Below are 27,629 nucleotides of genomic sequence, written 5' to 3' on the forward strand. Positions count from 1 at the left end.
TTACTCACATCTCACTCTGTCATTTTAATCAGTAAGTCACTTAGTCATGAATTTGATACTGTAGGCTTCACTCAAACTAGATGATGAAAACACTAAATCACTGCAGTCTTTCTTATTACCCTTTCCGTACATGCTTTCCATTAGTGATAGTGAGGGTGAGTGGCTACCATCATCAGAATTGAGACGGGCTCACTGCGTCTAGCGACTCAGAATCCATTTTTCCGTCACACTACATTCTTCACTCTCTTATCACAACAGAGACTTCAGAAAGAGTCTGCACGGTTTTGCATTATGAAACATATCAAAAGAGCAAAAAGCTTCTGATAAGATATCGTCAAAAATAATTTCATGGGTAATGCATCTTGCAAAAATGTTGAAAATGAAGAGAAAAGAAATGGTGTCAATTTGAAAAGAAAGAAAGGACTAAAATGATTCAAGAACAAGTGTGGCTTTGTTTGAAGTGAAGTGCCCTGTGATCAACATGTCACTAGTCAAAGTAAGTACCGGTTTCAAAAAGGCAGGAAAGGCAGAAAGAGGCCACAACAGAACAAATCAGAAAATAAATGTGCGACAGTGGGAAGGCGTAGACCACCAGATGCCACCTCCATGATGCAAATTGCAGACTGGATTCATCACGGAATTACCTACAAACATATATCAAGCCCACTATTTCCCTCCTTGATCCATCTGAAGACAAGTGGGTGACAGAGGAGGTTAGTTATAGGGGCAGAATCAGGGCTGTGCGACTGTGAGTGATGGAGACTTTGATATATTGTGTCAGGAAAGGGAGACAGAGGTAATCTAAACCATATGCCGGGTAGAGATGAGGCTTATCACGTAATTTGACCCGTCATACTTAAATGAAGAAAACAATGCGTCTAAAAATCAGGACAGGAGCCAGATATAGTTAATGAACTCCATTGGCGTGTAAGTTGAAATACATTATCTAGGAGGAAAAATGGCAGACATTCATTTCTATATTTTTGTAAAGCACATTTGCCTGACACATTCTGTAGAAAAACTGCATGTGCGATCTAAAAAACTGCTTGTAGGCCGACAGTGAATCAGAGTTTGACACTTTGTGGTCCAGAACCTGCTCTGTCTCGGTAACATCAGGGGTGCTGTGTTTTGGCCACATCCAACCATGCATTTCCTTGCTTCATTTAACTTTGTTATGAAGGCATGAACTGCTACACATTCTCAGATTGGGACAAAGCCTATGTGAGGGTCCCAACAGCCCGCTGCCACTCTCTACACAACCACTACCAATCTACCACTGGCCCTTACCATTTAATCGTGTAAGCATATGCATGAAAACAAATGTCTGTCACTCTGTCACCCCCCCACACACCCCTCATTCCCCTGGTGAGGTGGTGGGGGTAAGTGCCTATAGACGAGGCCAGTGTTTATGGTTGTGCCCCTAGACCCTGCCCCTCTCTGACACACCCACCCATCACATATCCAGCCTTCCTCTCCATCAGGTGCACTCTACCATGATGGTGTTTCTTTTATATAAGGGGGCCTCATTTCAAATTCACATGGGATGTTCTCCCAAATCAGTGACCAATGTGGCCCTGAAACCATAAGAATCAGGATGTATACAGTACATCATGTTGGCAGTGCAAGAATAGTTTTAGTTGATTTGGGGTCTTGGCTTGCTGAAAATACATTGAGATGCCGTTGCTATGGGTTTTGTGTAGATGAAGCTCGGGCAGGTTCAACCATTAGCGTGGCTCATGCAACGGTAACGAGAAGCTAGCGAGTAGGTCAAACTGCTGAATTAATTACAGCTCTGCCCAATGAGAGGCGCTGGGCTGATATATTGTTGTGCTAAGTTTAAAAGGCTCCTATTCATAGCATGTGGTAACTGCCTCTGTGTGAGTGTTTTGGCCTGGTCCTTGGGGTCCCAATAGCTTCTCTCTTTTTCTCCCACTCCCATCTCTTGAGGGACAGATGCATTGATTTGCTCATTAGGGGAAGTACCAGGCAGGATTTTCCTTCACCCTTTCTTCTCCTCATTGAGTGCCACTCAGCGGAGGGGTGTGGCTGGCCTCTCTCCCCGACTGCACATCGTGAAAAAACGTAATAGAGGGAAGCGGCAGTTGAGAAAAGGGGGATTGGGCAGCGGCTAGCCGATAAGAAGACTTGTTGCATATTCATCAGCAAATCAAAAATCACTGATTCCAAGGCCTGGTCTAGAAGTGGCTATGGGGGGGAGGGGGGAGAATGACATTTGTCCTTAACAATGTGAGTCCTGATACTCTTAAGCTTAGTGCCGCAGAACTGCTAATAGAATTCATACACAAAGCAAGCAAAGAATGAAGAGGGACATAAAGAAGGAGCTAATAAATATGCTGGAAATATGCGAAGCTACAAACACAAGCAGTCTTACAATGCCAGGCACGTCCTTTGTGTCATTCAGCGCGCAATGGTCGGCAAGCTTTGCTCTGCAACTCTGAGCCGTCCACTACACTGGGCCGCTCTGAATGAGCTTTCATGTAATTGCCTCATAAATGCCACTTGTCCATCAGCCCCCTCTGTAGCACCCTGGCAATGTGTCAATCAAACACGAGTGGCCAGCTGGATGGGTCATTTGAATTAAGTTGCTATGGCTTCCTTTGGAAAAGTCTCTTAGCTTGGATGTGGCTGAATTCAATTATTTTTCACTCCTGTTCTTTAGTTAATGGTTTAAGTTGTAGCAAAGTAGGAAATATCAATTCTGCTTGAAGTTTGTCATGTTTAAGTGATTATAACCACCGTTACCATTAGATAGACAGTCGTGTTTCAAGCGTGATCAATGGTTAAACTGTTCTCTAACTGATTAGGAAAAGGAATGCAAACCATAATCAACAGCATGAGGAGAGCCAAAAGAAACACTGTGAAGCAGTTCCAGCTGTCAGTCAATCATTCACTGGAGGGACAGCCTTACTTTCTGACTCACAATTAACCCTCATAGAAAATCCTGAATGATCATACAACTGTTCCAAGAGCCTCAGACTAAGTTGCGCTCACATTCAAGTCTTCCACAATAGCAGTAGAATCCTTCGCCCTCCTACTCTATGTCTCTTAAAAAGATCCAAAGACACAGTGGAAAGAGACGAAAAGAGGCTTAAACACAGAAACACCCGGTCCTGGTATTCAAATTGTAACACACACACTGTACTTATACAATGGTGCGCCGAACAAAAAAGTTAAAATTCCTGTCAACATCCTCGATTCTCTCCTTGCAAAGTAGCCTGGGAGTCGACGAGAAAAACATGCCAGCTCAAAAGTAAACCTATTAGTGCAACAAATGGAGCTTTGACTCATATCCCTGGGTTTCTGGTGTGTTAGATGTCAGGGTCTTACAAAACAGAGACATTTGAAATATTGAAGTAGCCTAAAAGTGAAGAACTGTCCTATTATCTTCTTGGATCCCCTGAAGGAGCGTAGCAGAGGGGGGAGTTGTGTTTTCAGAGAGCAACAAAAGGTGCGCTGGAAAGCAGCTCGCCCTGCATACAGAACAATAGATGTCATGTTACAATTGTAGGAACAAAACCTGCTTTGAAAAGGGACCTGGTATGTTTCAAAGAGGAGCTGTGGTTGGACATACACAAAAGAAAATGTGTGGAATTTTGAACAGCTACTGATGTGATTGTAGCTTACAGGTCCAGTTACGATTCAGATGAAGGGCAAAGAGTAAACATGAGAATGAAAGAGGGGTTTGGACAGTCTTGAATTGATGTAAAATACATGCATCAGAAGTTGTTCCACCTCTTTTAGACTTCAACGGAAAAATAATGTTAACATCGTTAAAAAATAGGGATGAAATTGAAGAAATGTCTACATCTGAACACAGTCTGACGTAATGTTTTTGCTGACAGAAAATGAAATTAGCTGCAAATTGAATTTCACTTTGGATCTGCTTTCACAGCTGGTATTTTACCATATCTGGGAACGGGGTAGCATGATCAAACAGTTTCAGTTCCTATAACGGCAGTTCTAACCTGGATAGAGACCGACTGCCCTCTTTCCCTTCAGGTCAAAATAAGCCAGAAGCAGACATGCTGGAATGTAAAAGGTAGTCTACTGATTCTCCATGGTATATAAACTAAAATGAGATCAGAGGTCAAGTGTCACAGAAAGAGGATGAACAGAAGAGAATTTTAAAGTGCTCATATTTCCACGACAGGTTATGTGGTGATGATGTTTTTAAAACGTGTCTGATCCCTTTTTACCACTGCATAGCAGCGCCAGGGAGCACTCACCAAATTGTCCCCTTTTCACAGCGCAAATGCAGAGGAAGTGTGTAAATCACTTGCTTTCTATGGCTACTGGGCCCCCTCAAGCCACATAAGTAGGGGTGGTGTGGGGGGGTTGGGGCTTCTTCAAATGCCCGAGTTTTTCTTTTGTTCTGGTCTCTCTCATGTTCTGTTCTTTATTATGTCCTTACTTGTCTTGTATTTATATTTAATTTCTATTGTTTGAAAGACAATTCTCTACGCTGTGGCTGATAAAGTTCCTCTAAATTAACAAACTAAATACAGGGGAAATGCACTGGCATTTAGCTTGCGATGAGAGTATAAAACGTACAGTACAGCAGTGTATCGCCATTAAAACTTCCTGATGTGTAGTGCGAGTCAAAGTCACTTCTGATTTAGACTTTTTGATGAAAAAAGATGTGGAGCTAAAATGTTGCTGCTACTGTCAGACAAGGGCAGGGCCGGAAGATCAAAACATCGGAGCACTCCCAATGATAAAGCTGCTGCTGATAGGAAGCACTTAACCTGTCTGGTCATTCTTGGTTATAGCTCTGAGCTTGCAATCAGTACCGAGTCTGGCATTTGTCCAATGCCATCAAACCTACCGCACACCAGCAGACCGATGTTGGGAGCTACATGTGTGTGAACCTTCTTAACCATGAAGCCGGGTGAGTATGAATAGACACGCATTTAGATATTTCTCGATCGGCAACACAATAAAACTTGAATAATCACAGGGATGATAACAAATGAAATGCTTTAATTCATCGTCTTAACTTTCTACAAATGTCTACCATAGTGTCGAACATTGTTGTTCAATGTCAAATCATGAAATCTGCAACATACGAACGATTAGGAACAGGATTTTGTTCAAGCTAAACGCTAGAAAACCATTCAGCAAAGAGATTTTGACTATTCCAATACATTTTCATCACATATTGATAGTGAAGAAATGCTGTAATAATGATGATTTTTTTTTATTTTGCACTTGTTAATACACATTTAATGTGATCATAATTATGCACATACCTATCTGTGTCGGCTGTCAACACAATATTAAATAAATATCGTGATCATTCTGGGGCAGAAAAATAAATGGCCAGCATTGCTGCACGGTTATGCAGGTGATCCAGATGGATTAATATTCGAAGGATCAGATTCATGGCATGGGTTCCTGAGAGGAAGACTTCAAGTCAATTAGGTGTAGTTTTCCCTCCATAACAGTGTGTGTGTGTGTGTGTGTGTGTGTGTGCGCCTGTTTGTTGTGTCTGGGTATGTCAAAACTCAAACTATTCGCCCAGGAGCAACACCAACTGGCAGGTAATGTGAAGGTCCAGTCAACAGAAATACAAACATGGAAACTCTAACAAGGAATCTTTGCCTTTACACCTAATCATGCCATGTGGAAACATCTCAATGCTCTGCATTCAGATCAGACCCGTGCACCACTCTCAGCCTTGAGAGCTCCTTACCTCAATGATGTAGAGGACAATATTCTTGTAGAAGCAGTACAGGATACACTTGGCTACGCGGTTGTAATTCCAGGCTCCGTGGACAAGCAGCAGATTCTTCAAGTATTTGAACTGTGTGGGAGGAAATGGAGGAAAGACGAATGAATAGCCAAAGTCTGCGTACAGTACAGTGTCTAATGGTTCCTCATAATCAGAGATCAGTGCTGGAACACTGAAGCACTTACAGGAACTTCACGATTAAAGACAGCAGCAGGGTTTTCTCATCCCCCAAGCACAGAGGACTGATGAGACATTGTGGCCAAAGACTCTCACTGACACATTCCAAAAATGTCTAGTAAAAGATTATAAGCTCACGCTTTTTGAGTTGCTGAAAATGCAGGAGGTCCTATGGAGGTGTTGGTCTCCAAGGGCTCAGCGTAATAGTTAAATGGCTTTATAATTACACTACCATTTAGGGGCCGTGGTGAACTTGCAATTTCAGTGCAATTTTTGGCTGATAAGTGTGCTTACATTGGAAGAACTTTGACTGTTTCATCCTAGTTGCCAGTGAATGACGAACACAAAGCTCACAACCTACAATGCATCTCTTTGCCATCTAACAAAAGGAAAAGTTCCTTGAACGTCTCTGAAACCAGAGCAAACACAATTCTGTTTATTTGAAGGCCTTCTTGTCTTTCAGCATTACCACAGTATTCTTTGGTGAAATGACAGCACAGTTTGTCTGACCCCTCCGATGGCCGAATGGAACATCAGTTAACACAAACCTGAGCTGACGACAGATGGAGAGCAGAGGTGCCTCGGCCTGAAGCCGCTTCACTCTCCGCTTCAACAGATAACTTAAGATAAGCTTCCAAGTATTAAATTACTTACTCGCTAATAATCAACAGCGGCGAGGAGCTCATCTGACAATCCAGAACATTAATACAAGTGTAGGAATAGAAAAGCAAGTTACGCAACTTTCAGGGATTGATTTCAGTTTGCAAATTAGGGTTAATGTTCCGTTACGCCAATATATGGAAAACACCACTGGAAGTCCGGAGGTGTAATTTAATTTAATGCTGGGACCTAAATGGATTATAAGAGGCCACCTGTCTTTGAAAGACATACACTTGTGCGTGTCATGCAGATTGAAGGGGGCACTTAAGTCTCTTGAATGGTAATTGCACACTGAGACACAGAGAGCGTACTGTGTTTTGGTCAACTCTAGGTTTCACATACTCTCAAGCCCCGTGGCTGTAATAGAAACATGATGGACTGAGTGGCGTGCTGTGTAGCAACAGAGCCATGATACAGGAACTCCGTGGCTTTTGTTGCTCATGGGTATCTGATATCGATGCAGAGTTTCAGACAAACTAGTTACTCGGATAGAAGAATGTATTTAAGCAGCATTTTGGCTGGATATGTTTCTGTATGGCTAAGTTGGGTGTTGGGTGTCACCAGATGCCTGTTTAACAGCTGTTACTACTCCACTGTATAAGCTAATGTATGTGTATAAGCAGACATGTGACCTATTGTTATTCAGAACAATGTGCTAAGCTATCACTCACACTTAACTCTTGAGATGACAATGACAGGATAGACAATTTGTGGAATCTGACTTTGAGAGGATGCTAATGAAAATACATGTCAGTGTTGTTAATGACATGCACCTGCAGTTTAAAAGAAAAAAAGAATGTCTTTATGAAGTTCAAATCATGTTTTAACGATGCAAAAGTGTCAAATTTGGTCTTCTCGTCTCATGGTTTTCATTTTATGTACATACTTAAGCTCAAGTATGCGAGTGGAAGTGTGTGAATATTTTTGTTCCAACAGAAAAAAAATGTCTATGGTTTTGAGTTTAATTGTTAAAGTCTATACGTTTTAAAGATCATCTTAAATCTTGTCTGAATATTATTAGCAGTTAATCAGCATATTAAATCAAACTTCTCTGACCCACTCTGACGACAGAAGGGTCAAAAGGCACACAAAGCTGTCATTAATACTGTTGAAACTAATCTAAATATACCTAAATCAATGTAGTGTTTGTCTAACTGGGTGTAAACCGCTGTGCTCACCTGGGCAATAGAGTAGTCAGAGGAGTTTGCCGCTTGCAGACCCTCGTTGCCTGAGATTCCCACACCGACATGAGCGGTCTGGATCATTCCCACGTCGTTAGCGCCGTCACCGATGGCCAGCGTGATCACCTTCACTTGTTTCTTTACCATTTCCACCACCTCTGATTTCTGAAGAGGAGATACTCTAAAACGAATAAATAGGACAGGGAATGTTAAAGCACGTTCTAGTTTCATTAAATACCCATTGTGTGTGTTCATCAGAAAGTAGTCATGGTCACATTGGTGCTCTCCAGTATGCCGTTTCATATACAAAGGAAGACACATACATTATGATGGAGAGTCGATGCTAGATTATACATATCGCTCAAGAACGTCTTGTCCAGGAGATCTTTTCCCAGTATTCGGCTGTATAATTTGAGTGTGCATAACATAATATCTATTCCTGAGATCAGCACTTGGCAAAGCCCAATGCTCTCTCAACTTTGTACAATTGTGTACAATTGGCATGCAGACAGTGCTGCCAAACTGTGTGAACACTCTAAAAATAAACATTGGGGCATTTTATGCAGAATGTTTTTTCAAGAATTATAAAAAGGCAGTTGTCTCAGTGACAAAGGAAAAGAAAATCCCAGCTGCAGTGCTTCTGTCATGACTGTGTCACATAATAAGCAGTGTTTGATGGTGGGCAGCCAGTGAGGGATTGTGTCACTGTTGCCGCAGTAACTCCTGCTGGCTGGACGAGGAAATTGAGAACAAGTGAAGCGCCCAAGCAGCTGTTGTTGTTGTTTGCACAATCTCCAATGTCAGCTTCCTCAGACTTGTCATAAGTCAAGGTGGTCTTCATCACGCGTCTGCGACTCACTTTTTGGGGACAGACTGCTCTCTGCAGATTTACAGCTGTGCCGTTCTCTTATTCAACTGTACTGCGAAGGATATTCGGAGACGTTTTTGTCTCCATCGCCTTGACATGTGCTTTTCAAACCACCATTCGGCTGAGTTGCTTGGAGTGTTTCTTTGTTCTATGTCACCGTACTGACTCAGCTGAAGTTGTACCTGCCGCATACAGGTGTATTGACACTACAATCAATTGCAACGCCTCGACTACACACAGGTGATCTCTATTTATTTAATAATGTGACCTCCAGAACCAATCGACTGCACTAGTGACGAGGACAGCATGGGGAACTGGGCCCTACCACTATAAAGACCCCTTTTATATTCTGGGAGATGCATTGCCCCAGTCTACCACCTTCTCCCTCCTCTAGAAGAGACCTTGTAAGTCCATTAGGTGAACCCAATCGCCAGGTGATGGTTGTGACACATCTCATAACTCTTCCTTTACAAGACTTCAAACTTTACTTTATGTCCTTACTGACAGCAAAGCCTGTAGCCTCCTTCTGAGTGTACCAGCGGTTTAGGGGTAGTGCGCAGCAGAGTCTCCAGAGATGATGTCGTAAACCGCATGTCTGTCTTAAGTTGTGAAACTGTTTATGTTCTCCGTGGTTTAAAGGGCCTCATTCATCTCCTGGTGTCTCTTAGTGCCCAAAGAGTGTGCACAGGGCAAAGGCAGGTAGTTGTGAAGGAAACATTTTTATGTAATCCGTAGAGTTATAAGGGTTTGCTGTTGTTCAGAAAACATGGTGCTGATTTCTGGCCCCAGAGCCCGTCATGGTTGCTCGAGTACTTAAGTGCTTCCTAGTATTTATGTGGCCTGGGCAGGTCAACAGTGTACCTGCATAATGTTGAAAGTTACCATTTATATTTATAACTATCGTGCTTTTTGAACTGCTGCCATAAAATACCCAAATACTTTTGTGGCAAAGACATAATACTTTGTAGTTCAACCATAGAGCTTTTAAATTTAATTGAAGTCATTTTAAAGTAAAAACATTACTCAAATTTCAGCTTCTCATTTGTGAGGATTTTGTTTAATTTCTCTGTTTTATAACATTGTACAATTATCTTTGGGTTTGGGGCTATTGTGCTGAAAGTACGCAACTATATTACTTCATAAAAAGAGGAAAAAATGTAAGTATTTTCCATCTCCAGAAACACACACTTTTTTGATCTGCTGCATTAAAGTGGATACTTGAGAATTGGTTGAGTACTGTATCATATTCAACCACACATTTGGTGAAGTTCTTTGTGCAGAAACAGATTCGGTGCGTAAAGCCTTGGCAGTAAGAACATCGTGTGGAATTTATCGTCTCTGCTTCATTTGACTTTCAGGAGTAAATCTTACCTGCAGCATATGACAGCTTTACAAGACAGGGCGAGGTCCAAGAAGTACTGTCGCACTCCGAATGTAAGGGCGTATTTGAGAGTCTTCCCGTCAATAATGAGAGCAAAGTCGTTCTCCTTGTAGAGGGCATCTCCCAGCATGCCACAGTGATGGTTGAGCGTTTCCCTTGTTCTCTGTGTGATGAAAAAACACATTGTGAACATTATTTTTAACGGGTGTAATTACTCATTATAATCTCACGCCTATGATGTTGTAGCTGCGAGAGGAGACATGTACTGTTATTTGATAATATTAGGCATTTTTGTCCCGGTGGATTGGTTTCCAAGAATCTCCTGTGCAAGCCGAGTATGATTAATTAATAATATATATATATATATATATTATTATATTATATATAATTATTATTTACTATTTTTTTTAAATCTTATTATATAAAATATATTCTGTGCTTCATTAGCAACATTCAGAAATAATTGCATATGATATTTTACTTCTTTTCATTCTTTACTGCTTAGCTCCAAAAGACATTTCTGGGTTTAGAAGTTTCCATGATATGAATGTTTTTGATACTCTTTTTAATTTGCATATGAGGACTCACTCACAAAATAAGGGATAAGATGCCTGGAGAACAATAGTGATTGATATTGAACCATAGTAAGATCCCCCAACTATAAGATATAATATTTGATATACTGTCATCGGGACATACAAGAAAGATCTTCCTCTCTGTTTGTATGATGCATTTTTAAAGTCCAACAATGAAACACCAATTATGCATTACACTCACTGCTTGTGTCACTACATGTTGCAGTGCAACACCAAAGGCACCAGTGACCTTTATATTAAGAATGTAAATGTCCATCAAGCCTCTTCTTCACATTAGAGGTTAAAAAAAACAAATTCCTAGCAGCTGCTCTTTTATTTAAGATATTTATTATGTTTCTCATGCTTATAACACTTCGACCTTGGCTATAAGGTGATAACATAGACGTGTTCTGAGAATGGATCATGTTTGTTTATACAGCATATACTATGATGATGAGTGATGACGAAAAGCCTTAAATATGAGACGGACAAGAGGATTTACTGTCCTGGTAGAGGGAATGGGTGGATAAAGTGGTGAGATCATCATTATACTCATCATTCAATCATCTTCCCAACAGATGGTGAATCCATTAGGAAATCAATTTCTGTGCCTTATCATTTTCTGCGCTCGATGTAATAGATGTATATTTTCAATAAAAATATTATATTACGCCAAAAGACCTGGCGTAGAAATTCTCGCAATCAAATAATATAACGGCTAAATGGCGGATATAACGCAATGACACAATGCAAGGTATCAAACATAATGTGTCATGCAGATGCTCAAACAGCTGTAACCATTAAAGAAGTGAGGCAGTACTGACGGAGGGAGGGGTCCGGCCTGGTGTTGAGGTCAGATATGTCAAAGCAGTCAGATTGTACCAGGGGGACCAGGCAGCGTTCGCTTGGCATAACAAAACTCTGAAACCCCAGCTTAAAAGAAATATTTGGAGAAAGGGGCTTTACGTTTCACAAAGCGAGAGGAGGAGAGTGAGAGACACGCAGAGAAAGAGATGATGGATTAACAGGAGAGAAACCGAGCAAGAGGATACAAGCAGAAAGCAGCTGCGAGGACTTAACCATCCCTGATGGGGTCTGCAAAGCAGCATGAGATGCTGAGCGGTGGGCAGGGGTGTGTGTGTGTGTGTGTGTGTGTGTATTAGAGAGAACCACAGGTCAGGTTGTGATGTCGGTATTTAACCGCACAGCAAAAATCCCAGAGTGATTTTAGATTACATCTCAGTGTGAGTGCATGTGTGTGCTTTGTATATGCCAGTACAGCATATGTATGAGAAATAATTCACTGTGTTTGGGCTACAACCTCTTCATCACACGAGGCGATAAGCAAAGTTTACCATTTCCCTCAAGTAGGGCGGCCACTTCTTCCCTAATTTCCACTGAGGAATTTTAGCACTAATGCTACATGTCTCCTCCTAAAGCCTCTTTGTTATGGCTATTATGACCAGTTTAGCCTATGTGACTAGCTAGTGTTTGGCTTTGGAATTGGTATGTGCTGTCCATTCACAAATCCACAAGAGCTTCCCATAAAGACTGAGCTCTATTGTTGATATAGGCCCTTGAGTGATATAGCCAACAGGACGTGACACTCATGATGTGGAATCTGGACGTTTGTATGGATGTAACGTCGTCATCAGTCTTAGACTCGGAGCCACCCACAGGGGGGACCTTCCACCTCAGAAGTGTGCTTTTCTGTCACTTTAATGACCTGCATCTCACTGAGAGGACACCTAAATGTGTGTGTGCATTATAAATCATGTTCTTTTCAATCCAACTTTCCCTTGGACTTCGGTCAGCATTTCTTCATAATCAAAACGCAGACAAAAAACCTTTTTCTATTGAAAAATGTTAAATAATAAGCCTCATCTATCCACGACTGTACTTCATAAAGATTAATATACTAATGCTCAATGAGCGCCGTTAGCTCCTCACATGATTAAACACCCCGACTGGAAGACAAAGCCGTTCAAAATGACCTAATCCTACCTTTGAGACCAAGTTTCACTTTGGGAATTTCACTTCTCGTAAGATTTAGTACAGAGGATGTTGAAAACTTTGTCCTCCCTTTGCCAAACATTTCTAAACGCAGCAAAGAGGGAAGACATGCTCCGATTACGCTCTTTCGCAGCACAAGAGCACTCGCAGCTCCCAGCCCTGTTCACTGTGCCTCCTCAGTCTTGGTGGAGCGGCTTCTCCCTTTGCGTTTTAACAAACTGCCTTATGTAAGCATCTGTTCAACCACAGGGGAATGAGAGCTGACATTTCAAAGCGCCGGTCCGCGTGCTTTATGAATGCACCGACCCCAGATTTCTACCTCAACTCCATTTATCACGCTTAACGACTGGGTGACAGGGTGAAGGCCGTCCGTCATCACCCCCCACCCCCCGCTGCTGCTGCTGCTGCTCTCCCCTCACCCACTTCTTCTCACCATTCCTTCGCTCCTGTCAGACAAACTAAACCCAGTCGGGGTCCCCCTCCATCTGTGGCCTCCTCTGCCTAGTCTTCTCCTGCTGGAAGTGCAGGGACTTGCCCTTTTCAATCTCAGAAACAACAGACAAGGCTCTCCTGCCGGGGGGGTCAACAGACTTCCCTGCTGGGTGTTAAAGGCAGTTTTGTGATGTGTGGTGGCTCGGAGTGTGGAAGGCTCCCTGTGGCTTCAACCTTTCAGGTTCGAGACAGTCTTTTTCACAGGGATTGGGTGATGAGATCAGGGGCTCGTGGATGTCGTCACAATGTCATATTTTTACCCTCCAGATCAAAACAACGAACCTACTAAAAGTAAATTCTAATTCAAAACATGAATACATTATAGATTTTTGTAATTTTCATTTGTATTGATTGATTGCTAGTCTTGACCTCTAATACATCTTCGCTGCTAATGTAGGAAACGGACATGATTTGCAGCGAATGTACAAAGAGGACATTGGGAATTACTGAAGATACATCATCAAAAGCTGTGTTTGAATGATCGTAAAATTGATTGAATGACTAAGCAAAGAAAAAAAGGGTTAGAAAAATGCAAAAAAACTCACATCAAGGGTGTCTTCATTGATCACGAGCATACCCATGTTCTTGGTCAGTAGTTTACAGGAATGTCCTACAAAAAACAGAAAAACAAGAAAATTTAATTATACGTTTTATAGAGCAACATTAGAAGACTTGAAAAGACTGAAAAGTAAGGACGTACAGTAGTTAGTAAGGAAATGCTTAAATTAATTATACTACTACATCAAATTGTAGTTTACGTCAGATTCAATAACCCCCTTTAGTTTTACAACTTATCTGTCACACACACACACACACACACACACACACACACACACACACACACACACACACACACAGACACACACACAAAAGGGAGACTACAATATGTGGCAAGATTTTTAGGGACACCAATTAAACTGTTACAGCTCAGAGCCCGTGTCTCGGGACATGACTAATGAGTTTGGTTTACAAGAGTTTGTCAGTTTCCTGTTTTAACAGGCAGTTACAACTCTGAGTTACCAAACATGGCTCTCTGGGGAGCGTTCCCCGCAGCTCTTGGTCGGGACAGATGCTCAGGGTCACCAGCAAGGTGGTAGAGGGAGCCTCCCATTGGGGAAAACAGAAATGCTTCACGAACCAAGACTGTAGCCTTCAGTTTAAACCTGTGGCAGTATGAAAAAGGCTGCCATCTGTGGCATAACCACATGAATATTTGTGGGCTTCAACACTTTGCTTCTGTCTGGAAAGAGATTTTAGTTTCTTTAAGGGGGTAACCACAAAGCCCATGTTTTGTGAATACATGGGTGGCATTTTCTGTGAGGGAAACTTTGATAAGATCATGCACAAAAACACACAAAAACAGCCACAGTCCAACACAATAATGCACACATAGTCCACGCAGAGAGGGGGCCTTGCATGAGGAAATGAAAGGGTTGCACCTCCAGAGTCAAAACCAAACACGGTTGGGGTGTGCGTCTGGCAGATTTGTTTTCTTAAGTGCAAAGGTGCAAACGTCCAAAAATGTGCCAATGTGAGGAAAATGTCTCCCCATCTCAACACTGTCCCTCCGCCCTCCTTGTCGGTTCCTGTCACAGCCCTTCCGTTTAATGTGTTTACCTTAAGCTCATTTTTGTTTTATTTCACCAGAGAAAGTTGGATTCCTGGCCTTTCTCCATCTCAGGCGGAACTGAAATGCTCCCACAGGACTCAAGGAATGTGTAACAGGGACACTCGAGTCGCGGTAATCTCAATTGTTGCAACGGGAGCAACAATTAAAAGCAAAAGATGCAATGTGTAGCTACAGAAGGAACTCTAGATGTTGGGAGGAAGAAAGAATGGGGACCTGATAATAATGACTGTAAAAAGGTGAAGCAGTTGCGACGGTAGATTTCTGTAGAAAGATAAGGGGCTGGGTGTCTCTCTGCTCATTGTTTATGTGCTTCTCATCGGCAATACCTTAATTAAAGTGTTCCGTATTTCCACAAAAAAAAACTGAAGAGTGGGCATTTTCCTTTCCTTTCACTGAATTATGGTTCTGACCCATCCTAAGCATTACTTACGTTTAACTCCCCTCAACAAACAACTCACAGCACTGGGAACGTGTCCCAGAGCAAACATGGCTCTTTCCTCAGCCGGCCAGAAACTCGGTGTCAGTGTAGCTACTGTACATGATCAAGTCAGGAGCGTTCATGACTAGGAACAAACTGAAACAATACAGCTTCAGAAAAAAAAGGATCTGCCGTGCTTCAATTTAGGTCATTTGTGAAAATGCGTGACCTCCGCTGCATTTAAGCTCAACATCCTGTGCCAAGTGTGGCATTTGGGTGGCTCAGGCCACCTTGAAACACCGAAATGCAATGGGCCAAATTCGTCATTCAAATGTGGCAAAACGTGCACAATTAACCCTGGCAATGGGGATCGTCTTTCAGAGAGGAAAATAGTAAAAAAAACAAAAAAACAAAGTCAATATTGAGCAGAGATTTTACAGAGCAACAGAGTTAAATGGCGGTCCTGTAAAAATACTTCTAGTGAGCGTGTGCTGCTGCGGAGCTCCCTCACATCTGGGCACGGTGGGCACAAAGGGCTGATTCAGCCAGGCCACAGTGGTAGGTGTATAGCCACAAACGTGGTACTTTTCATATCTATTTTTCTGGGCTCCGTGTTTAAATGTTGGCTGTATTCAAGGTAGATCCCTTTGTAGTATTTAGCCAGATCTAAGAGCTGCAATACCAGCGACAATTAAGGAAACTGGTCTGGAACTAGTGCACCAGAAATATTCACTCATTCACCTCTCTGATAACATCTGCAAGGCTAAAAAAACCTCTGGGGCAACCATATACATATGTGTACATATGCAATGTTATTTATTTCATGTCAGTGCAGTGTGCTCATACATCATCTGGCCTTCTGCGACAGATGTTTTTGCTAGATATGTGTGACAGAGAAGCATTCAGCTTGTCAGTTGTTTGTCTTGCTGGGTGAAGAACGACCACAGGACTGACTGGAGTACCTGTAAGAGGCTGGCGTGCAATTCATCACAACGCAGATCAGGTTCACCAGTGACTTTCCACTTGGTTTGAGACAGAGTGCTCAAGCAGGGCATGTCGGGGTGCACAAATATTAATGAGAGTATGTGGGTGCAGGCGGTGTTTAATGTAAATTATATTAAAAGGGGGCACCACCCTATTTTAAAAGAGCCACACTACCAATTTTACAGTTTACTGATCACAAGGACTACATCTTGGTTTAGCTGTGAGACTTTAGCTTGCTTTACCATCTGGAGGTGTGGGGTTTGACTGAAGTAGGCATTTAGGAGGCAGGGGGGTTCTAATAATCATGCAATTGAGTCGTACTATGGGACATGTAGAATCCAGTGTTTTTGGAGCGTACAACAGACTAAAAAAAAGATCCAGATATTTTGGCCACTTGTGTGTCTCCTAACTTTGCACGTCTGACTCTTACCAATGTTAATGGCTGTCTCCTGTTTGTCCCCCGTCAGGATCCAGATCTTGATGTCCGCTTTCATCAAAGTCTCAATGGTCTCAGGCACCTTATCCTGGAGCTTGTCCTCTATCGCTGTGGCCCCGAGCAGCTGCAGGTTCTACACCAGAAATGAGGCAAAGACAAAAATAAATGGTCTATTAAAATAAAAAGTCAGCAAGTCACAACAACGGAAGGCCTTTAAAACGTCACGTGTCAGAGAAACATGCGAGCCGGGATTGTGTCACTCACTCAGGCGTGTTTTTCACTTCATCAGCTGCTTTTGTTTATCACCAAGAAAAACCACCACAGGCTTGAGAAGTTTTGGATCAGTCACTGTGCCTGTGTGTGTGCCTGTGTGTGTGCGTGTGCGTGTGCGTGTGTGTAGACACAATCTCTCCCACAAGAAATCACCCACAGGTCTGTGGGTGATTTTCCCAGGAACCTCGGTGGTTGTTTGGGGCTGGTTGTGAGCTCATACGGTACCGTCACAGGGCCAAAGATTTGACAAGACCCAGGGGTTGATTGGAGACAGGAGCCAGCAACAGAGGAAAGGCAGGGGAAGCTCTTTAAGTTGTGACCTGAGCCCTGCTGCCTATACATCTGTAGCTCTGTCCTCTCTAATCATCTTTTCATTTTACCACACAGCACGGAAAACTGTGCCTGGGGCAGAACATGACTACAGCTGACGAGTCCTCATTTGCTGGTTTCATGTTAATTGTTCTGTTGTACTTGTGGTTGTTGTTCAAGGAACTCTTTGTGGATCCTGATCCAAGAACTTCTTGGATCAGGATTTCAACCCCCAAGCCAGGGCGGGACCATAACACCAGTGAATAGCCAAATGCCGGTAGATTGTAAAAGTATAATCTGAGGGTTTGTTCAGCGCTGTGGAGAGTCAGTACTCTGCTACTCATGATGTTTAAGAGTAGGAGAAGTTATTACTTTGCAAAATTAGGCTGCCGTTCAGGAGACTAGCAGTTTTTATCTGTTGCCTCCTGATGGTCTTTAGTAGTAGTTGGTTGAGCAAATAGTCCAGAAAGAATTAATCCAAGTTTAAAGCAATCAGTGAAATTCATACGAAACATTTGTGTCAAGGACTGGACCAACTTTACATGTACGCACTCTGGAACATACTGTAGTAATATGAGAGTAGGACACGCTGTTGAAGGATGATTCAGGGAATATGATCACAACACCAATTAATGGAAACCATCAATTATAATTCAGGGTAGCAAGCAATCGAAGGATTAGGTATCAAATAAGTATTAGAGCTTCTCAATTCAGAAGGCAACAAAGAAGTTAATGTTTTGTTTTTGTTAATCACTAACTAGCTCCCATCAAGGCTGACGAATATGCAGTTTATCGCATCTTAACATTTTCTTACACAATAAGTAAATCACACTGGATCAATCTGTTTGTGAGGTGATGAAGGAGTAACTTCAGAAGACTGATTTCACAGTGTTGGAATGTCTTTTAGTTTCACTGCAACTCCATTGTGCCCCCGTGTGGCGTTGCACTGGGCGTTTCTTAACATGGGTGGCCCTGAACAGCAATGAACCCCAAACCTTGGCAGCGTCAGTGCCACACTCTGCCCATTAAGCAAAGCACATTAAGTTTTTCCCCCCGAAAGCTTTTATGTTCATTTCATGATTTATTGCCTCCATTTGTTTTGGGCAGCCACGAAGAACACGCCAAGTGGTTGATTTACGACTGTGGCTTCCTGTGTTTGACTAGCGTTTCCACATTGACCAACCTCACAGAAATCCAATTCTACCTGCGAGTGAAACCGCCAATCTCTCACAGAAACACATTTTCCCTTTTCCAGGTGTAATTGCAATGACCCCATTAGTTACACAGGAGGCCTTGAGTTTATGCCCAGGCAGATTTATCTGCAAACGAATAGACGCCCATCAAAATCCAGTTTTTAATGACACTGTGTACATTAAGTAACTGCAACCAGATGAAGAAAGATTGCCTCTCACGATAAAATATATGTGACGGCAGGACTAGTTTAAGGAACATAACAGGAAGCCATGGCATCAGGAACTGAAACCACACAAATGCACCAGTTTCTAAAAAATATGCAAACCTTCTCTATCAGTTCATAGCTCTCCTCCAGTTTCAGGGATCTGTTCTGCAGGGAAGTGCAGGCTCTGTGGTGGATCTCCAGCCACTGCTGATAGGACGACTCACTGACGTCCGCCACTGCAAAGCACAGAGTGCGAAGCCCTGGAAGAGGAAAACAGCATCAACACCTGGGTCAAAACGTCATGACATTTTAAAGGGGTAGTTCGGATTTCTTCAAGTGGGGTTTGTATGAGGTTGTTATCCATAGTCAGAGTATCACCGACGGAAGATGTCAGTCAGCGCGCCGCAAGTTTGGAGAGGCAGACGGGAGCACTAGCACAGGAGCAAAGGAATGCACTGCTGTGGACGGGACCTGGATTCTCACAAGATCATGCAAGAATTGCAGGATCACATATCATATGAAGATCCATCTCGTCAGGCGTTACGCAATGCGTTTGTGAGGGTGAGCCAGAGCACCGACCAATCAGCGTAATGTGAGGATCCACTAGAGAGTATTTCTTCATTGTCAGAGGACCTAAGAACAACAATAAAGGCTTTTTTTTCCCATGAAAAATATGTTTTTCTGGTTTTGGCTAGATTAAGACTGACAGGTGGTTCATCCAATCACCAGCCAAGAATATTTTGAAAGTGCCTGCACTTTTCTAAACAGTTTCCAATGACGGCTTCTCTTTAGGGTTAGCTGTGGACGAGGGCACAGGCAAAAGGTACTTGCAATATTTCATGATATTCTAAATATAGTGTACATTATTTTAGGTAGCGAAATTAAATACATTGCTGTGCACCCGTGCTGGGACTCCAGTCTGTTCCCATTAAGCTGTTCTTTACATTTCTGGCCATTATGAAATCATTTTATACTATATTTGGGGTGGCGTCTTCCCCACCTACCTGGGCATAAATATATATGTATATATGCCTTGTACTATAAACCAGATAAATACCTGGATTTAAATAACATATATATAAATGTCTGTACAGTGTATCATATCAGTAATTGTGTTTTAAATATCTACATAGAATTAAGACTATAAGGTTAGCTGTTCAATGCAAATGATATTAAAGAAAGATCAAATATGTGGTTAATAGATCATTCTTCTTCTCAGCGGGATAAAGGGCATTATATTTTATTCACACCTCTCCAAATGACAGTGACTGAAGATCTTCACAATCTGTCCCTCATGCTAAATTTAGCCTACATCAAATATTCCAAATGACATAATTTTGCTGGTGTCTCACAAGGGGGCAGTATGAACACAGAACTTAAAGGAGAGTCTCTGATGCGGTTTCTTTCAGCTCCACTGCGTTAGATTAATAATACTTCAACATACTCATATTAGGATTTACTGTTCAACAAGTAATGACGCACAGGGATAAGCGCGAAGGGAAAGAAAACTACTCATTCTGCTGCGGCTTATGGGGATAATGTCCAGACAGAAATGCTGCAGGCACTTCGATTTGAATGGTCCTAAGAGATGTTTCTCTATTGGCAGACAGGGGGCGATGTTTGTTCACTCACCCTCAGTAGCAAACTGTTCCAGGTGCTTCAATGTGATCTCTTTGTACCTCGAGCTGTCTGCCAAGCGGTCATAGATCACTGTGTCCTAAAGGGAAACAAACACGCATTGGTTATTGACACCCAGAGTGGAAAGAAAGGAACCTCTAGGACTTGGGCACAAATGGGTTTTTCCAGCCCTTTCGCTTTTCTGTTGCCCTTTGTGTTTCTACTGCGATTCCCCAAAATAGCATTATGTACTGAAGTAATCAGACGTTTAAAAAGCAGTTACTTACGGGGGAATTAATAAATCCCCGAAAAATGTATCTGGCTCCTGTAACGGAATCATTTCGGAGTTCAGCATCAAACTGAAATCAAACATTAGTACTAATCCTGACAATTACCTTTTGTGCGTTGAACAAATATCCTTGTTGATATTATCACAAAATAAAAATAGTGCCAAAAGAAAAACAAAACAGGAATAATCCACCATAAGCACACAACCTGCATTGAGGAAAAAAAGGAAAATGTCTACATTTGTTTGGTATTCATCTTGTTTTTTCATGTCTTTGTGAAAAACCCTTTGGTGCAAAACCTCTGTGCTTTTAGTGCTATAGGAATTAAATCCTCTTAAACTTAAACAACAAGCACAATAATAAGTGTATAAGAAAAACATGCTGAATGTAATGTTTGAAAAGCCTTACTAAGCCAACTCATAGCAGAAAATAGAGCAACATGTTCCCCAATCATTAAAATTACACCAATAATTATAATTTTCTTCTGAATGTACATACGCAACAGTGGAACAGCTGGTTTGGTAGCTGGCTGCCTTCTTGTGAAATATAATATTTGTCTAACCTTTATTTTGCGGCGATACATGTGTGAATTAAGGCAATCTCGCTTTATGCTGCTGCTCATTGAAAACAATTCCCGACAAGAGCGAGTGGCAATAAAGGGAGGAGAGTGTTCAACAGTGTGTGCGTGTGTGTGTGTGTGCGTGTGTGTGTGTGTGTGTGGTGATGATGGTGATGAGCTGTCATGCGTTGCCATGGAGAGAGACAGACACTCACAGCTCCTTTGCAGTAGAGGCGGATTTTCCCAGATGGGGTGCGCATGATGACTGACATCCTCTTCCTCGTGCTGTGAGAGAAAAACGAAAGAAAGAGAAGAAGAAGGTGGAATCAGGACAGAAAGCAAGTCAGAGAAATCACATTACAAGGTGGTACAGACACCACAGCAAATAATCACATGCGGTTTAGGCTGGCAAACGTCTGCTAAAAGTAGAAATCACACAAGACATCACACGGCGGTCACACAATTAATTAGCACAAAGCGTGAGAGACACAGGAAGATGATGAACTCTGATGTCATTCTGTTGAGGTTCACAGAGCAAATACAAGGATTAATTTACACCTATTGGCAACAAATTACATTGTGCAACACTTGAAAATGATAATGCTGTTATCAGTAGTTCACCTTGTAAACTCCAGGACATGAAGTAGTTCGTATTTCTCCTCTGTTCCAGGCTAAACCAAAAAAGACACACATGTTAACGTACTCCAAAAAGGACACATCTCCAGTCATCTTCTGAGGGACAACTTATCTTAAGTAGCACAAGCCATCCTACTCAAATCAGCCTTAATTTCATTTTAAATGTGTTTATTAGTTGTTCGCATTGAGCTGGTGGAGGTATTACAAGGTAAAATCAAATTAACTTCCTTAATTGTTGGGACTGCGAGGTACAAGACAGAGTGATTGAATAGAGGCTGAGAGCTTTACAAGGCCTAATAAAAGGGTAAGAAATTGGACAAACGTTTTGGAGACAAGATGTTCTCAGCAGAGGAAAACATAATTTGAAAATGGTTTTGGCCTTTATGCCTCCGCCTCTTTGAGTGCAATCATCAGGTTAGCCAATTAAAGGGACAACAGGATGAGTGGCCCGAGCTTTAGAGAGGACACACTCTGCATCAGATATAAAAGGCTGAGTTCTTTTTGGCATTACGCATAAAGTTTTAATTCAAGAACTGCCAAATAAAAAGACAAATTGTGAATTATTTACTTGAGCAACTGCGAAAGACGCTCTTATTTCTGTACAGGATACATGCACGACTCTGCTCATGCCATTGCTACTTTAAATATGCTGTGTGTATAGTTTTCTTAATATGTATTTCTTTTATTTTCTGTATCTCTCTCTAATTAAATCTTAAGTATGCAAGTTTTAAAAACAGGATTAACGATCGACCACTGAATGTTTTTGTGCTGTTGCTGAACGACGCTGAAAATTCATTGATTGATGTAATGTGATGCTTTTTTTGAAAGTCTGTTTCTTGTCTCTTTTTTATGTGAAACGTCTGACGTCGTGCTTTTATGTGAAAGTCTGTTATTTGGGGTAAATTAAAGTACTGTACTATTTATACTGCTGCAACACATGAATTTACCCTGTGGGGATCAATGAAAGTTTATCTGATTGTATGTTATGTAGATGGAGTCGGGGGTCGGTTAGCTTCACATAAAGACTGGAAACAAGAGAAACAGTCGGGTCTGTCCAAAGGTAACAAAGTGCCGGAAGCCGAATAATGAAAACATTGTGACTCTTTTGTTTAATCCGTTCAAAAGTGTACAATTCACTGTTTTACTTGGGCTAACGAAGCAAACCGGCTGCTGGCTGTAGCTTCATCGTTATTCTACAGACGTGAGAGTTGCTGAGATTTAGATGGTAAGATCGCTGCCACAGAGCAAATACACGTATTTCCAAACCTTTTAACCATTCCTTTAATAAATAACCATTTAAAAAAAAAAGTTCAACAGTAATGTGTAGTAGTGAATCGATTCATCAGTACAATAGCATGCACGCCTTCCATGGAACGTCTCGTCCAACTTACCATCTGCACAATGACGCTGTCTGGGGTACGACCAGAAAACACAAAGCCGAGGGTCTGTGCTGCTCTCACCAGAGCTCCTTCATCTGGAAAGCAAATAAAAATTAAAAAAAGAAGTGTGACGGATAGACACAGATACATCACCATGCGGTCTGAAGAAAAACCTGGAACTTGGACTGTGACATTTATGATAAGAACCATGTTCACATTTTGTCCCTAAAACTGGTTAATCGGCACATTTTCAAAACGCTGTGGATCAGGTAGCCGATGCTCCAGCCTGCATGAGGATGCTGCAGGGCGAGAAAAAGCTCTCAGCTTGTTTCTTACAGTTCACTTAACTACCCTTCTCTTTGCAGCCATTTGCTTCAAACCCCAAAGCTCCATAGGACCGTGATTGTTTTTAAGCAACCAGGCAAAGAAAAAGGTCATCTCTCTTATCAAGAGCAACATGTGAGATGAAAAGCAGCAGCATTGTCTCGTAGTTATGGTAAAACACTTTTAGCAAATCAATGTGTTCATTATGTGTGCATTTATTGTTTCTATATCAAACTGCATATAGGGCTAGCCTGTTTTACTTCTGTGGTTACTAACATAACTGACCAGGAAACACCTCTCATTTAGTTGCAGCTCAGTATTTGTTGATATACTCAAAGGCTTGTCAATCAAATTGGCAACAACATAAGCTTCTGTGTTATTGAGCTTCTGTGATATACATTTTTCCCATGAGAGCTACTTATTAGTTTACATTTGAATCACAGCTTTGAGCCTTTAAGCTTTGTGACATGTTCAGAGTTCATTAGGAGGGTCCGGATTTTCAGGATATTGACATGGACGCTGTGGTTTCCACAGCAGCATTAAGGGGGGTAAGCCATTGTGCAAATGCCTTAAGCTGCAGTCATTCTCATAAAATATAAAATATATATATATAAATATAAATAAAATACATTTTTGGAGTCTCGGAAGTTAATTTTTCTTGTCATCTAATAGCACAGATTCCTTGATTGGTGGGTGTCTCATTACTGCTGTGAATGTGATAGACAAAAGGACCATAGTGAGGCTCCGCCACGCATTCTGTATACAGGATATTATATTTTCTAATATATTTCCTGGCTCTCCACTGCACTGATGATTATATAAATGTCTTTATGAAATACTGCTACCTTGAGGCTGGAGGGATGTGTTCCAGTTGCAACGACACAAAGGTCACTCGGTGGAAAATTAAATATCTAAAGGGCACAGCATCGCAGGTCCAGGCAGTGTCACCTGCAGCTGCAGCACTTGCAAATTAATTTTCAGTTCAGCTTGTGCCACGAGGCGCAAGAAACGCCTGCAGCAGTTTGGAATTTCAGATCAATGTGATGCTGAGCACCATCTACAGGTAAGGAAAGACACCGTATCTGCAGACTTGATACTTGTGCCACCTGAAGGCAACGAGCGTCGACAGGTGCTACATGTTTTTCTGTTTTCAAATGGCCAAAATTATTTGTCATAAATATTAGGATGAATACTAAGGTCACACAGAATCATTGATTACCAGAGGGTGGGGGTCCGAACTTGATTGTTGTGCTAAATATCTTTATAATTATCCCGGCAATCATTGAAACAATGCATTTGAAACAAATTATTACGTCCACTGCAGTGATTACTACGATGGTAAAGTGCAGAGTCTATAAGTTTTACATCTCAATGTCGAGACCGATGCTACTATTTTCTTCTCCTATAGGTGGCAAGTATGGAACTGGTCCGACCGAACAACTATGCAACCGACATGTGGTGATGTGCAGTGTCCCAAACTTAAATGGACAAGTTTGTAAGTAACAAGCCATTTTGATGATGTGCTTCCAAAAATATCTAGTCTTGATCATGAGCTCTTAAAGAATCGCGAAGATGACTTGTTTGACATCCTGATTATATTAATGTTTTGTAGTCTTTCCCCTTTGAGCCCCTTGAAACTAGACCAAGTCTGGGCAATATTAATATTAAAATTATACTGCATGCACACACATCTTACAATGGAATAATACCAGGGCGGCATACTGTAAATCCACAATCTGTATTCCACTAGCTGTGTTGATGAAGGTGTAATTTACCTGGAGATGCAGCCTGGTAGCTTATTTTTCCATCTATGCGCTCGGGGACTGCAGTGTGACAGGTGGCCATCATGGTCATGAACTCCAGGATGACAGCAGCTGTAGGCTACAGAATGTAGAAAGGGCACTTTTTATTTTTAATGTCACAACTAAACCGAAACAAACCCACTAGAAAGACGGCGATGATACTGAAGGAAGAGAGCAAAGACAGAGAGTGCACCGTTTGACAAACACAACCTGATACAACAGAGTTATTGGAGTGTGCCGAAATCTCTTCAGACACATTTGTACTGTGTTTTTATGGCATGATGTTTGCACTGATAACCTTTTGGAAAACAGCAACTAAAAATTGTGGACCACAAATCAATACTTAATTATTAGTAGAAAAGTAGAGAAAAGCTAAACAGATTAGGGCAACAAAATGTTTCACTTTTCATGAAGCACAGCTGTTAAAATAAAAGTGATTCGGCTTAGGGACACTTATACATTTTGTGTTAATTCGGTAAAACCACTTTTCAAACTCATATGACCTCACTCCTCTGGTTTCAAATATGCTGCGGCGTCATTCAGAAGTGAAGAAATCAACTTTGGGGTTGTCCGTGTCTGAAACATATGTGGCTCCAGTTTTCTCCAGTCTAGGTTTGGTCGGACTAATGACTGCTGGTGGGTTCACACGGACCGTCATGTACTCATGCATGTGCATGCAATATAAACTTGCTCCAGTTAATGAAAAAAGGCCTAGCCTATAAACTGAGGGCATTTTACATTAATGAGGGGGAACGTATGACTAACTAGCCGAGGGCTACACTCGGACAGGCATCTGCCGAGGCTCCTGTTTGAGGCTGCAGGACAACCGGCTTCTAGTCAGTGAGGCAGAGATATCCGCTACCTTCCGGGCTCCTCCGGGCCTGAATCATACAGCAAACTGTAACCAAGTGGCGGATGGTTGTTAAAACGAGTTCAATAGCAGGAAAAGATCACGATATTATCTACCAACATTACAAACAACTAACGAAGAGAGAGTGACACTGAGACTCTACAGCAGATCTCTATCTGTTGGCCATGGCAACTCTGATGAGAGACATCTAACAGGGAACAAAGGAGAGAATGAATGGAGGGAGCAGGGCAAATCAAAGGGCCTCTTGTAAATGAAAGTACAGAGTCTATTACAGTCCAGGTGGCTGTGAGAGCCGCTCTGCCTCCTAGCAGCATGCTAATCTGGTCTGGGTTGACAGGTATCCTCTGAAGGACATGTCAGTGCGTGTGTGTATGTGTGTATGTATGCAGGTGTGTGCTCTTACATTTATATCTTCGTGAGGAGCCAGTAGAGCTTCCGACACCGAGTAAGGACACTTTTTGACATTTTGGCAACATTTGGCTGTGAGGTTTTAAACTTGGTAACCGGATTTATTCAAAAAGGCCTATAACGGTTAGAATTATGTTTCGGTTGTGATGGGGTTGGGCATATCATTTTTGTCAATTGCATGGCAAGTTAACGGTCAAGACAAGACTCCCCAAAGACACAGAGCCAAGGAACAGTTCACTTTTAATAGCTTTACATATTCGGGTCGGCAGATCCCTTATAACTAATCATCTCCTGGCACCAGCTTTATATTCAACGGAATAATATCATTCAACTATCGGCAAGAATAAGTTAAAATATTTCCAAATGTGTCAAATTATTCCTGAGATTATGTTGATGGTCTAAGCTCAGGGATGCATTATGTCAATGAGGGTCCTCACAAGCATAGACATATAAACTCGCGTTTGCTATCCAGGGTGCTGGAAACCTATGCAGAGAGTACAGGGCACATTGTGAGCTTTGCTCTGATGGCACAATTAGAAGTGACAGCTAATACCGAGCTGCCAGCTATCGCCCCCACTGACTCCTGGGTAATCTGTGTTACGACAACAGTGACGGACACTCATCACTTCAGACGTGGCCAGTGTGGAAAAAATTGAAGGGTCAAAAAGAAACTGGAGCAGAGCGAGCGCGCAAACAAACACCAACGAGGGCTGCGGAGGCTCTGCAGGCGGAGAACATGTCCAGTGACTCAAGAGAACATGAAGAACACCAGAGGGGATGTTTATTTTTGTCAGCAGTGCTATCCCCCTCAACACTGTATCAACACTACACCCACAAATAGCCTGCAGCGACGCAAACGTGTTGTTAATGATAAGGATTAGTAATGTTTAAGTAGGAAGCATCCTGATGGCCATAAGGACAAAGTGTTTGAACATAAGGTGTTAAATGAAATGTATCGTTTCATTTAGCATCTATGCGTCATACAAGAGTGAGGGAAGCACTGATGGCTTGAAGGTTAACGTCAGATCAACATTTTTTTTTTTTAAATTAAACAAATACTCTTTGGTGCTGATGAGGAGATCAAAACCTCCCTCATGTCTGTGCAGTAAATATGAAGTCACAGCCAGCAGCCAGTTAGCTTAGCTTAGCACGAAGTCTAACAACAAGAGGAAACAGCTAGCTTGTGACTTCCTGGACT

The 27,629-nt window shown here is 41.9% G+C and overlaps 1 protein-coding gene across 5 annotated transcripts in view; it reads right to left on the minus strand.

Moving 5' to 3' along the window:
* atp8a1 (ATPase phospholipid transporting 8A1) overlaps nucleotides 1-27,629 on the minus strand; it is a 94,607-nt gene that overhangs the window by 22,036 nt on the left and 44,942 nt on the right. For all 5 annotated transcript variants that reach the window (XM_034543103.1, XM_034543100.1, XM_034543101.1 and 2 more), the window contains 11 exons: nucleotides 25,126-25,231; nucleotides 23,039-23,121; nucleotides 21,633-21,682; nucleotides 21,227-21,296; nucleotides 20,181-20,265; nucleotides 18,669-18,808; nucleotides 16,562-16,700; nucleotides 13,645-13,709; nucleotides 10,010-10,182; nucleotides 7,768-7,951; nucleotides 5,714-5,824 (listed from right to left, as the gene is read on the minus strand). In XM_034543103.1, the coding sequence (XP_034398994.1) occupies nucleotides 5,714-5,824; nucleotides 7,768-7,951; nucleotides 10,010-10,182; nucleotides 13,645-13,709; nucleotides 16,562-16,700; nucleotides 18,669-18,808; nucleotides 20,181-20,265; nucleotides 21,227-21,296; nucleotides 21,633-21,682; nucleotides 23,039-23,121; nucleotides 25,126-25,231 (1,206 nt within the window). The remainder of the gene's footprint in view (nucleotides 1-5,713; nucleotides 5,825-7,767; nucleotides 7,952-10,009; nucleotides 10,183-13,644; nucleotides 13,710-16,561; nucleotides 16,701-18,668; nucleotides 18,809-20,180; nucleotides 20,266-21,226; nucleotides 21,297-21,632; nucleotides 21,683-23,038; nucleotides 23,122-25,125; nucleotides 25,232-27,629) is intronic.

This window comes from Cyclopterus lumpus, chromosome 10, assembly GCF_009769545.1.
Source record: "Cyclopterus lumpus isolate fCycLum1 chromosome 10, fCycLum1.pri, whole genome shotgun sequence".
Lineage (NCBI taxonomy): Eukaryota > Metazoa > Chordata > Actinopteri > Perciformes > Cyclopteridae > Cyclopterus > Cyclopterus lumpus.